This window comes from Haemorhous mexicanus, chromosome 10 (assembly GCF_027477595.1).
Source record: "Haemorhous mexicanus isolate bHaeMex1 chromosome 10, bHaeMex1.pri, whole genome shotgun sequence".
NCBI lineage: Eukaryota > Metazoa > Chordata > Aves > Passeriformes > Fringillidae > Haemorhous > Haemorhous mexicanus.
Genome location: NC_082350.1, coordinates 25,619,876 through 25,632,420, shown reverse-complemented (window position 1 = coordinate 25,632,420; position 12,545 = coordinate 25,619,876). Strand labels below are relative to the sequence as shown.

At 56.3% G+C, this 12,545-nt stretch overlaps 1 protein-coding gene across 2 annotated transcripts in view; it reads left to right on the top strand.

Moving 5' to 3' along the window:
• The first annotated feature begins 1,418 nt into the window (after positions 1 to 1,418).
• Positions 1,419 to 12,545, top strand: part of KCNAB1 (potassium voltage-gated channel subfamily A regulatory beta subunit 1) — a 61,463-nt gene continuing 50,336 nt past the window's right edge. The window contains exon 1 of one of the 2 annotated variants that reach the window (XM_059855884.1): positions 1,419 to 1,998. In XM_059855884.1, the coding sequence (XP_059711867.1) occupies positions 1,727 to 1,998 (272 nt within the window). In that variant the 5' untranslated portion in view covers positions 1,419 to 1,726. Of the gene's footprint in view, positions 1,999 to 4,435; positions 4,748 to 12,545 lie in introns of those variants that run through there. The other variant, XM_059855883.1, reaches the window with a different exon arrangement.

Here is a 12,545-nt window from a genome sequence, read left to right as displayed (position 1 = left end):
CTGCAGCTCTCTGGGGGCTTTGTTTGGCTTTGGACAATCAACTTCCACGTGGAATTGGATAAGCAGCTTCCACATGGAAGGACCTGCAGGATCTCGTGAGGCTTCAGCTCGTGTATGTGTTGCTTCACAGCTCAGGGCTGGTGTAAAGGCTTCTGCAGCTGCTGGAAACTCCAGAAAAAAAACCTCCTTTTCCTTGCTGTGAAGCACTTTAAATTTTAAGGGTAGACACGTTGAATCAGGCACAGAACTAGAATGTTTTAACAGCTCAAAGTTTGAGTCGTTTTTCCATAGTTTTGCAAAGCTTCTAGTGAATGTTTTAATGCCATGTCTGCTGAATAGGTTGGATAGCCCCAGTTCTGGTTGGAGGTAAATTTTGTAGGACTTATTCCAAAAAGTGACAGATCTGTTTTCTGGAAAAGCAGCTAAAAAGGGTTTTCTGTCCTGTAACCCCTCTGGCAGCACAGTGAGCCACCGTGTGTGCCCGCAGAGCAGGTTGGGCCCCTCCCGGGCTCCCAGCACCCCTCACCAGCACTGGGGCTGGCCCAGGGGGTCCCCGGGGCTGGGGGGATCCCGGGCCAGGGGGTGGGGAGAGCCCCGCAGGTCCCACCTGGCTGGGAGGGGACCTGGCAGCAGCCGGGAGTGCCTGGAGGGCAGGGATGGATCACGGCGGGGATCCAGACCCTCCTGGGAAGTGGCCGGGGGCCAGGCAGGGCCCCCGGCACAGCCTGGATTCTTGGGATGGATGTTGGGAAGAGGCTGGGGGAGCCTGCAGGCTCGGGGATCTGCTCGGCTCGGGGGAAGCCATCCCGAGGTGGTGCCAGACCTGCTGGGAGTGGGACACTGCACCAGGGACCTCTCGAGCTCCCTTTGCCCCATCCCAGGAGCCCTTCCATCCACCTCCAGCCCCGGGACACCCTGCGGGGCAGGGGGTGACGGCCCTGCTTTGGGGTGGTTCCAGAGCTTTTGGGGCAGTGACTCAAATCCCGCTGCCTTGGAGGGGTTTGCTCGGGCGGCTCTCGCACACGGCTGTGCCCGTGCTCCCGAAGTGGCTGCTGTGATTAGAGCTGTAATCTCTGTGCCAGCTTTTACATTTCCGACCGGAGAGGGGAATTAATGCGATTCCCGTGCCCGCCCTTTCGTGCATTTAACAAACACCGCTTGCTCGGGAGCGCTCGGAACTTTGTTCTTATCGAAAAGGGGACCAAATCCCCAAATTCCTACAGATCCCGTGGAGAATGGAAGTTCCTGCTGGATGGGACGACCCAAGGAGCCGCAAGAGGAGGAGGAGGAGGAGGAGGGGAGCGATGGGCACGGGGATGCTCCGGGGCACGAACCGCGCTGCAATTTGCCCGGGCCCGCCCACGTGGGCCAGGGCTCGCCCTCAAGGTGACACGTGTGACTTCACCTCCGATGTTTACGGCGCTGGGCAGCCCCACGGGTTTTCCAGAAGTCTCCAGCGAAAGCCCTCGCTGCTCCGAGGCCAGCAGAGGCGCGGGGCTGTGCCCGGTGTGATGTTTTTGGGGACTGTCCCCCGGGCCGGCCGCGGAGCCGCTGGCATGCCGCAGCCGCTACAGATGGTTCCATGAGAAGGTCGCAGCTCTTCTTCCCGGTTAAGCCCCGCAGACACGTCTCTAATTACAGCTTTGAGGCCGGCGTGAGGCTACGGAGGGAGAAGGAGCGCTGCAGTCACTTCGGATGATTTGAGGCTGAGCGCTCCCGCACCGAAATGCTGGCGGCGCGCACCGGGACCGTGGGGGGCAAGAGCGCGGACGAGTCGCTGAAGCTGAGGAAGCAGTCGGTGCTGTCCCTGGGCAGCCGGGACAGAGCCCTGCGCAGCTCGGCCGACAGCAGCAAGGAGGGCCGGGCCCGGGCCGCGCAGCCCCAGCAGCGGGCGCGGCGCCTGGCGCTGCTGCGGGAGCTGGAGATGAACTGGTACCTGCGGGTGTGCGAGCTGTCCCACGAGTTCACCATCGCCTACACCACCGGCATGCCCCACAGGTACGTCCTGCCCGCTGCCCTCCGAGCGCTGCTGCCCGGCGTGGCCGGCATAACCGTGACAATAATCATAATAACCACAGCAACAAAAATAATCACGGTGATGGCAATAATAGTAGAAAGGTCTTTGGCTTTGTCAGTCTGATTTTTCTGGTTATTCGTGCTTTAGAGAGATTAATATCCTGCAAACTTGTGTGTTGATTCCCAGAACTTCTCCAGCACAAGCTGTGCGTGGTTGTTGAGCCTTGTTTCTAATTTGCTCAAGTGACTGTGGTTTTGTTTGAATAGAGTAGAAAAGTTGCTGCTGTCGAGCAGGGACCGTGTGGGTGTCAGGAGGGTCCCTGTCCCCCCTCCCTGTCCGGGGGCTCAGCCCGGGAAGGAGCCCCCGGGAGGGGGAACCTGCAGCCGCTGCATCTCTCGTCCCATCGGTCTTAAATGTCGCAGCCTCCAGAATCTGATCTGCTCCTTTAAAAAAATATAAGGGGATCTTGGTATTAGTGGAAATTAGACGTGCGAGTCTCTGATCTCCTGTGCGGGGTCAGACCCTCACTGAAATCGGAACCGCAGCAGGAACTGCCCGGCTGCTGCTGCCCCAAACCCGGGAGCCGCACCCGGGGCAGCTCCGGGACCGCGGGGAGGGGAGGATTCCTTCTCCTGCCCCGGGGGGCTCTCCTTCTCCCCCCACCCCGGGCTCTCCTTCTCCTCCCTTCGCTGGCAGCCGGGATTCCGGCCGAGAATCGGCCGAGCCCTTCCCCAGCCCCAGGCAGGATGGGGGTGCCCGCAGCGCCCGGCACAAACCGAGCTCTTGCAGATGTGCCTGGGTAAGAAATGAACTAGAATGTCAGGACAGGAAAAATTAGGAATGGGATAAGTGGAAGGAAAAGGAAGTAAAACTGGGAGAAGGAGCAAGTGGGTATTGATGCAGGAGTGTTCACAAGCACCTGAGGGGAGCACAAGGGGGCTGGGGGCTGAGAGGGGGCAGATTCTGGGCCCCATGTCCCCCAGCCCCTCCAGGCTGTACTTGGCATCCAGGGGCTCCAACAGCACCATAAAAACAAAGGGCTGGGGAATAACTTCTGGGAGAGCTAAGTTTCTAAAGATGCTGCTCCATATAAACCCTGATCCTCCAAACCAGCAAAACCCTTGTGTCCAGAAAACTCAGAGGAGCTTGCAGAAATACTTCTCAGCACTGGTTCACCTTGCATTATAGATGAGCTGGGGCTGGCAGGAGGTAAAACCAAAGGCAGCTGCAGCAGAGATCACAGGTACAGCCCTGGAGTTACACTGCAGGGAGGAAACACAGACCCTAGGAGAGACAGCCTGGGGACAGGGCAGGGACAGCCCTGGGACATGCTGCCCTCCCTTGAGTGTCCTTGGGCTGCAAAGAGCTGTGTTGAGATCCCCCCTGCACCCCCCATGGAATCAGCACTGTGAGAACAGGACCCCCATCCCTGGGCAGGACCCTCCCAGGGACACCCGCGCCCTGGTGTGACAGTCACACAAGAATAACGGGGTAATGCCACTGTTCCTGCCAAACTCCCCTCTGTGACATTGAATTAGGAGCTTTTCAAATATATTCTGGGGCTGGGATCAGTCTTTCTTTATCTGCTTTGAAAGATTTAAGGATTAGTTGAGTTCATGATACATCCATCACTTGATTATTTAACTTATTTTTCTAATGCATTTGGGGCTGAAATGGGGTGAGTTTTTAAAATAGAAGAGTCTTAGACATCTGCCTCAGTGGCATGAACCAAACCTTGGCAGGATTGTCTGCTGTGACCAGAAAAGGTCACCATGGCCCTTCTGGGATGAAGACCATAAAAACCATCCCTGGATTGGTCAAGGCCATGTTGGACGCTGGGGCTTGGAGCAGCCTGGGACAGTGGAAGGTGTCCCTGCCATGGCAGGGGAGTTTGGAATGAGATGGTCTTTGAGGTCCTTTCCACCCCAAGCCATTCTGTGGGTCTGTGAGCCAGAACCTTTTTGTTTGGTGTTCAGCAGTGGTGAAATCATTGTTAGCATCATCATTTAGTTCATAGCAGTTGTCACACCCCAGGAGGCTGCAGATGCTGGAGAAGTTCCCAGAGCAGGTAACCCCAGCTGTGAGAGCTGGCAGTGCACTGTGGCAGAACAAGATGTTCCCGTGAGCTGCAGAGGAGATGCCTGCAGAGTTCATCTGGCCAGCCCCGGGCCCGAAATACACCCTGGGAGAGTATTTGCTTTATGTTTGTTGGCCTTGGGTGGAATCCCAAGCAAATATTTCTCATTATCTAAATATAAGAGCTGGGAAATGGGGTCAGTGCTCTATTCCCATCAGCAGCCCTCACCCCTTGGAGAGCCGGGCCAGGAGAGGTCTCAGCAGATGAACAAGATTGCTGATGTTGGCCAGAGTCCACCCTGGGCATCTCCCCAGAGGGGCCGGGTGCAGTAGGGTGAAGGAGGGGATCAGCCCTGCCCGGCTCGGGACCCAGCCCAGGGACGGCTCCGGGCTCTGTCCCCGCGGCACCGCTCAGCGCCGGGCCCGGCCCGCTGCCCCCATGCACCTGTACAAGGCGGCGTGCGCCGACATCCCCCCGCCCAAGCCCTGGGGCCGGCGGGCGGGCGAGGCCCCGCGGGCACGCAGCGCTGCCGGCTGGCCCGGGGCACGCAGCCCCCGCGCCGAGGGGAGACAGCTGGAGAGGTTCCTGCAGCTGCACGGGCTGGGGCTGGCCCTGAGCGACAGCGCCTGCCACCGCGGCACCATGAGCTACAGGTATGGGGAACCGGGCTGTGCCACCACAGCACCGTGAGCTACAGGTACGGGGAACCGGGCTGTGCCACCATGGCACCATGAGCTACAGGTACGGGGAACCGGGCTGTGCCACCATGGCACAGTGAGCTACAGGTACGGGGGGAACCGGGCTGTGCCACTGCAGCACCGTGAGCTACAGGTACGGGGAACCGGGCTGTGCCACCATGGCACCGTGAGCTACAGGTACGGGGAACCGGGCTGTGCCACCATGGCACCATGAGCTACAGGTACGGGGGGCACCGGGCTGTGCCACCGCGGCACCATGAGCTACAGGTACGGGGAACCGGGCTGTGCCACCGCGGCACCATGAGCTACAGGTGTGGGGAACCGGGCTGTGCCACCATGGCACCGTGAGCTACAGGTACGGGGAACTGGACTGTGCCACCGCAGCACAGTGAGCTACAGGTACGGGGAACCGGGCTGTGCCACCGTGGCACAGTGAGCTACAGGTACGGGGAACCGGGCTGTGCCACCGTGGCACTGTGAGCTACAGGTACAGGGGGCACCGGGCTGTGCCACCATGGCACAGTGAGCTACAGGTACGGGGGGAACCGGGCTGTGCCACTGCAGCACCGTGAGCTACAGGTACGGGGGGAACTGGGCTGTGCCACCATGGCACCGTGAGCTACAGGTACAGGGAACTGTACTGTGCCACTGCAGCACTGTGAGCTACAGGTACGGGGGGATCCCAGGCCAGGGGGTGGGGAGAGCCCCGCAGGTCCCACCTGGCTGGGAGGGGACCTGGCAGCAGCTGGGAGTGCCTGGAGGGCAGGGATGGATCATGGTGGGGATCCAGACCCTCCTGGGAAGTGGCTGGGAGTCAGGCAGGGCCCCTGGCACGGCCTGGAGCCTTGGGATGGATGTTGGGAAGAGGCTGGGGCACCATGAGCTGCAGGTGTGGGGCACTGGGCTGGGTCATGGAGAGCTGGGCACACCTCCGGGCTGGCAGCGTCCTCAGCTGCCTCGGGGGCTTCTCTGATTTCTCTGGTGCTGTGGGAATTAGGATAGCTTTGAGCAAAGCTGAATGCATGTGAGCTGTTCTCTTAAAATGCTGAATTTGATCTTTCTCTTCTGTGGTGTTACATCATGGAAGGGTTTGAGTTGGAAGGGTGAAAGTCCATCTTATCCACCCTCTGCCATGGGCAGGGACACTTCCACGAGGACAGGCTGCTCCAAGCCCTGTCCAACCCTGCCTTGAGCACTTCCAGGATGGGGAAAATCACTCTGGATTTTCCAGCTCTGGTCCTGAACCCTGAGACCCTCTCTGTCCTCATGGAGCAAGTGGACCGAGAGCCCAAACCCCTGGCTGGGTTCAGGCTGGGGAATACTTGGCTTTTGGGTTAGAAAGGGTGTCCAAGGGAAAGGGTGACATCCCTGCAGGAGCTGGAGCAGCCTGGGGACAGGGACATTGGCTGGGGAGGGTGGGTGAAGAGACGCTGCTGTGCTCAGTCCAGCAATTGTCATTGTGCCTTGCTTCCAAGGAGGTTCCCTTTAAAAGGATAAGGTCCCACACAGAAAGTGTACAAGTTCTCTCTGCTTCTAAGAAAAGCAAATTTTCTTTGAAACATTTGCTTTCCCAAGAGGTTGATCTCTGCCTGTGGCGAGTGTGAGCTGCAAACTGAAATATGACACTATGTTTTTATGGATCCAGCTCAGTCCTGTCCCAGCTTTTGCTGCTGGATGGGGAAATTTGGTGACAAGCCCAGGAATGAGCAGGGCTGTGAAAGAGCAGTTTTGGAGTAGAAATGGCAAAGGGCTTTGTGCCAGGGTGCTGCTGGGCCAGCTGGGCACCCTTGGAGCAAGCTGGGGTTAGAGAAAGGGAGCTGAGCCCACCGTGCAGGGGGATGAGATGGGAGAGTGTCCCAAGGCCATGGATGGGCATCCCAGGGCTGCCGTGCTCAGAGCTGTGGCAGGAGAAATCCCAGGGCTGGCAGAGACACTGCTGTCCCCAGGGAGATCCCCTCATTCACTGGGGCTTCTGGCCTGGCAGGAGAAATCCCAGGGCTGGCAGAGACACTGCTGTCCCCAGAGGGATCCCCTCATTCACTGGGGCTTCTGGCCTGGAAACTCGACACCCTTTAATGAGAAATTCCTTTGCTCCTTCTGCTGATCCTAATCCCACCTTGCAGTTGTGTTTGAAAAGGTTGGTGTCTTTCCCAGGACAGGAAAATCCCCATTTACCTGGTTTCTCTCTGATTCTGCACTTCCCAGGGTGTCAGCCCACACAGACACGATTTAAAACTTGCTCCTCACTGAGGAGCAGAGGTGCAGGCTCACAGTCCTCCCATGAAGGGCTGTGATCCCCTGCCTGAAGTGTGTTCTCTGTGTTCTGCGGCACCAAAACGTGCCCAGCCCAGGGGAGAAACCTGCAAAGAGCTTGGGGAGAAAAGTTCTGCAGGGTTGGATATGGATGGAGAGGGAGTTTTAAAGCCATAGAAAAATGTAATTAATGAGACACTGGTGTGGGGCAGCTGGGGCTGCCCAGGGCTGTGGCTGCAGGAGCCCTGCACACACCTTCAGGCACCTCTGCTTCTTGGCTCAGTCAGTGGGGTATCCCTCATTCAGCAGAGCCATCAGTCATGGGGAAATAAAGCATGTGCTGAATTTCTGTGGAAGCTGATGGATTCGAGCCCCTGCTCCATTTTAAGTGAGTACATTTTTCACAGCTGACAGAAGCTGCTGTAACTTTCTGATCTTCCAGAGATTTATCCTGTGGGAGAGGGGCTGGGCACAGGGCTCTGCTCAGGGCAGGGCTGCTCCAGCACTTCCCACCTGCTGCTTCCACAGGGTATTTCTCTTCCAGAAGTACAGGGACTCTTCTGTCTGACTGTGAGCTTGGGCATTTTCTTCTTCTGCCTCTGGGTGTGTTTTCAGCTCTCCATGGGTCCAGTCTGAAGCCAGCACAGTAGCTGCTTCTTTTTCCAGATTTATTCACTTACAGGTGGGAAGTAATGAATTGTGAACTAGAAACACTTACTAAACACTTGTAAGCTGGTTCTCTTACAGGCTGATCAGCTCTTTTCCCTTTCATTGCCTCAGCCAGTGCAGCACAGGTCCCCTGTCACAGAAGACCCCAAAGTGCAGCAGTGCCTGTGCTTGGTTTCTGGGGACAGCAGGATTTCTCTCAGATGAAGCAGCATTTACAAAGCAAATTGGGTGCTTGGTTATCCAGCAAGGTGTTTGTTCACTGCACAGCTCCTCCCCATGCACTTTGCTGGGCAGAGGCTCTGACTGAAACCTCCCAAGGTTCTGCCCCCTCCTGATTCCAGCAGGGTCTGTGAGCTCGGGCAGCTGCGCTCAGGGCCTGGGGGGGAAACCTTAGAGGAGCAGAAGTGTCTGCAAGAGCACCCAGGCAGCCCTTGGAAAGCATGCTGCTGGCAAATGCTGGGGTGGAAAGTATTTTTGGAGGTCACAGAGCCCCAGGCACTGCTGGGTTAACCCTGCTGCAGCTGGGCTGGGGACTGCACTCCTGCTTGGTCTGTTTTGTTAGCTGAGGTTCTGCTCCAGGAGGGAGAGTTCTTCCCACAGCACAGACATCCCTGGCAAAGCCACTTCCCTTGGCATGGCCTCCTTGGGTGTCCTGCAGGGCCCCTGAGCTCCTGCAGCCCATCCCAAGAGAGCACTGTCCTCCTCCTGCTGCTTTGTTGGTTAAGTGATGAACCAAAACCTGGCAGCTGAGGATTGTGAAACCTGGATGCAGAGGGGCCAGCAGGCAGCCCTTTGTAGGATTTTCCCTCTTCCTTTTTCCTACTCCCTTTCCTGACTGCAGTGGGACCTGTGAGGAGCTGCCCCCAAACCCTTGGCCAGGGCTGGCCATCCCATTCCAAGCAGATTCAGCCACCTGGGCTCTGGCAAGCAGAGGGCTCTGAGGGATGGGATTGTCCTGCACTGGGAGATTAAACAGGCTTTTGGCTTAGGGCAAAGATGATGGACAGGGATTACAGATGTGTTTAAATCAGGGACAGCCTGCAGCCAGTCACTCACCGTCTCCCCCGGCACAGGAACTGGGGCAGGGGGAGCAAAGGACATTTTGTACAACAGGTTTGAGCACAGGAAAGCCTGTCCCAGGCTCTGTACTGGAACTGGGGAACTCTCTGACACGGGGTGTGCTGTGGGTGCTGGAGGCTCCAGCAGGTTGAGGGTGTTACCAGGTATCAGCCAAGGCCATCCGAGGTGCTGAACACCAAGGGGAGATTTAACCCCAGGCTTACACCCCTGCAGAGCTGCCCCAGAAGAGGAGAATTTGGGCTTGATCCCTTTGCCATAGCTGCTCTTCCAGGCTTCCTCAGCGAGGCCCATTTTGTGCATTGAAGCTTTAAAATATCTAATCTTTAGATGGCAGAATATAGGAGGGCTCTTTATGGGGTCCTGTAATCCTGCACTGTAATCCTGTCCTCATCTGCTCTGAGTGCTGCTGCATTATATTTATTGGGATATATCTTCCTGCCTTAATGTTTCCCCTACTTCCTGTGCAGATTGATCCATGGAGCTGCATCCAGCTGTGTCCTTTTTTTAAAATAGTCCCTGTCAGGCATCCTAAGTGGTTTTTCAGTCTTTTACAGCAGCTACCTGGTGCAGTGGTGACAGGACACTTCTCCATGTCTGGCCTTCTTCCTCATGATCTCAGTTCCTTGGGGTTTGTGTTATTTTTGTAGGGTTCTCTCCCTGCCCATGGATGAGTTTTAAGGTCCCTTCTGACCCAAGCCATTCCATGATGATTCCCTGAAGTCCTCACAGAGCTGTGCACAAGCTCAGGCTGCTTCCAGGGCCATTCCCACCTTCCTGAGGGAAGCTCCCTTGCTGTAGGTGCTCGCTTTTGTGGGAAAACAAAGCAGATTTTGCCCTCCCATTCCCCACGGCCGCAGCAAATCTCGGCTGAGCCTTTGCTGCTTTCCCCCAGCCCTCCTGCTCCCGTGGGGTCTGGCTGCCCAGGCTGGGCTGGCAGGAGCTGCTCCAGCCTGGATCCTGGGCAGGAGCTCCTGCTGAGCCTCCTCCTGCCCCTGCAGCCGCTCCTCCACGGGGCTGACTCTGGAGTTTGGGATGTTCCTGGGTGTATTTATAGACAGGTTTGAAGGCTGCAGTCGGGGATGGAGCTCAGCCCACGTGGTCCTGGTTAAAAGAGGTTTTGTCTGGAGTCTTTGGGCTGACTTTGGGATGTGCTGAGAAAGGGAAGTTGCCGGATGCCGCGCCGACACAAAATGCTGAGCAAATTTGGGAGCAAAACCTCCTCCCGTGGCTTGCAGATTTATTTCAAGGCTGCCTCCTTTAGGAATGATGATAAATCCAGGCCCTGGCAGGGCTCAGTGCCAGGGGAGAGCAGGTCCTGTGTCACCAGCCTTGGTGCCAGCTGTGCCTGGCACGGCAGGTGGACATGGCCCAGGTGGGGCTCCTGGGGCTGCTCTTTGCACCCCTCTTTGAGCCAGAACTTGGCTCTTTGCAGTCCAAGCCAGCCAGAGCACTCAGCTGAGATGGGTCTGCAGTGCTCTCTGGTTTTCCCCACGCTGAGTGGAGCACCCCTCTGTTTCTGCCTCTCCCCTGGTGCGGGGAGGGCCGTGGGCAGCTGGGGAGGGGGAGCCTGGGTGGAAGGCAGCTTTGCCATGGACAAACCTCCTGTGCAGACCTGTCACTGCCTGATAAGCCTTCTCCTCCTGGCTTTCAGTGTATTTTCACAGTTGCTGGCTTCTCCCCTGTGCCAGAAAGGCTCCAGAAGCCAGCACAGTGTGTCCATCACTCCAAGGGCAGGGCTGCTGCTTTTTCCAGAGGTCTTTGTGGAGAATCCTTGGAGGGTCCACGGGAGCAGAGGCTGCTGGGGGAGCTTCTCCCCCTGCTCCAGCTGCTGCTGGACTGGGGGTTCTCCCCCAGGCCTCAGTTTCCCAGCTGGGGAGAGGAAACCGTTTTTCACTGCAGAAAAAGACACAATCTGTAGATTGCAGGAGCAATTATTCATTTCCCCTGAGGGCCTAATGAGCGGTTATGCATTTGGCAGTAAGTAATGATCCTCTTGCAAATCTTTTTGTTAATTAAATGGGCGCCTTTCCAGTGCAAAAGTGGTTGTTCAGTGCTTGGGATGTGCCCAGAGATCAGGGACTACTTGCCTGGCCAGCCCTGGCCTGGGAAATGCAGAAATCCTTGGCTTGGACGTGCTTGGCAGTGGCTGAGGTCACCTGAAGACCAGAGAGTGCCTTGCCCTTGATTTACTAAAATGACATTGTCCCTGGATCCCTGGCAGTGCCCAGGGCCAGGCTGGACATTGGGGTTTGGAGCACCTGGGATAGGGAAAGGTGTCCCTGCCATGGCAGGGGTGGCACTGCAGGGGATTTAAGGTCCCTCCCAGCCCAAACCATTCCATGACATTGTGCTGCTCCGAGGTACATCGTGCTCTTGCCTCGTGGGCCAAAAAAAGCTTTAAAAATTTGAAAAGCCTTTGCAGAGAATTCTGGAAGGGAAAAGAGCAAAGGAAAATTTGGGAGCTAAAGAGTCACCACAGGCCCTGGCTCCTGCCTGGCAGCTGGGTGCTGTGCCTGCACCTGCTCAGGTGAAAAGCAGATTCCAGAGCTCCTGAAATGCTGATTTTTAACCAGCAGTGTGGGCTGGTGACTGAGAGGCAGGGAAGTGCTGACACAGCAGGTTTTCCAGTCCTTCCCCCCAGGAGGAGCCTGGCAGTGGGAAAAGGATCCATTAAAATTAATGGGGCTGAAGATGGTTCCCTGGTAATCTGCTGGGTTTCAGCAAACACATTGTCCTGGGTGAGGTGCTGATTCTCCTCAGTGATTAATTCCAGCAGATGCCTGGTTCTTTGGGGATGCTGCTGGGGTGAGGAGTTTAGCCTGGGAGCAGGGAGCAAGGTCTTGTGTGCAGCTGATGGGATTCACACCCTGTGTCACTCACGTTAATAATTAGAAATGCTGCTGCAGCTGAAAGGGAGGCTCTCAGGAGAAGACTTCAAATTCTTCTTTGAAAAATGCTATTTGGGAAGGTGGTATTTTTAATAGTGCTTATTATGCAGTGGTGACTTATATAAGATAATGACTGATGGAGACACTTGGCTTTCTCTGAGTTGCTCAGAGGGGCCAAGTCCCTCCTTTGGCTGTAGGAGGAGGTGAAAACTGAGGGTTTCCAGAAGAGGGGGAAGTTTTTTGATGGGGTGTTCATTGGAAAAGAGTTTCCCAAACAGCACAGTATGCTGTAGCTGATCTTTGTGCTGCCCCTCTGCCAGTTAATGTCCCAGAATCAGAAGTTCCTGCTCTGTAATTGCTCCAGCGTGTCCCAGAGCAGGGCAGCTGGAGCTGTGTGTTGTTACCCAGATCCTCCCCTCCTCAGCAGCCTTTCTCCAAACAAGTTAATTTGGAGCTCTAAGCTGTTACAAGAAATGCTCGGGTGAGATTTGACGTGTGTGGATAACACAGCAATGTTCATAATTGCCTGAAATCTGCTATTCAACGAGCACAGCCAAGCTGGAAGAACACAGCTTGGGCTGAGCTTTATTTGGAATACATTTATCCATCAGGTGATGTGAAGCACACGGGGAAATTGTGCATTTTGTGTATGCCCAGTGTAGAACACGAGTATGGCAGAAGGGAAAATCATTTCTTGGCCTCAAGCTGGCACAACAGCCCTGAGTGCCTGAGGGTGCTGCTGCTGCTGCTGGGGATGCTCCTCTGCTCCTGGCCTGCCATGGATGCTCTGTGCCTGGATACCATGTCAGGGCTCCCAGGGGGAATAAACCACAAACCCCTCTTGTACTATGCTGTGGAGCTTT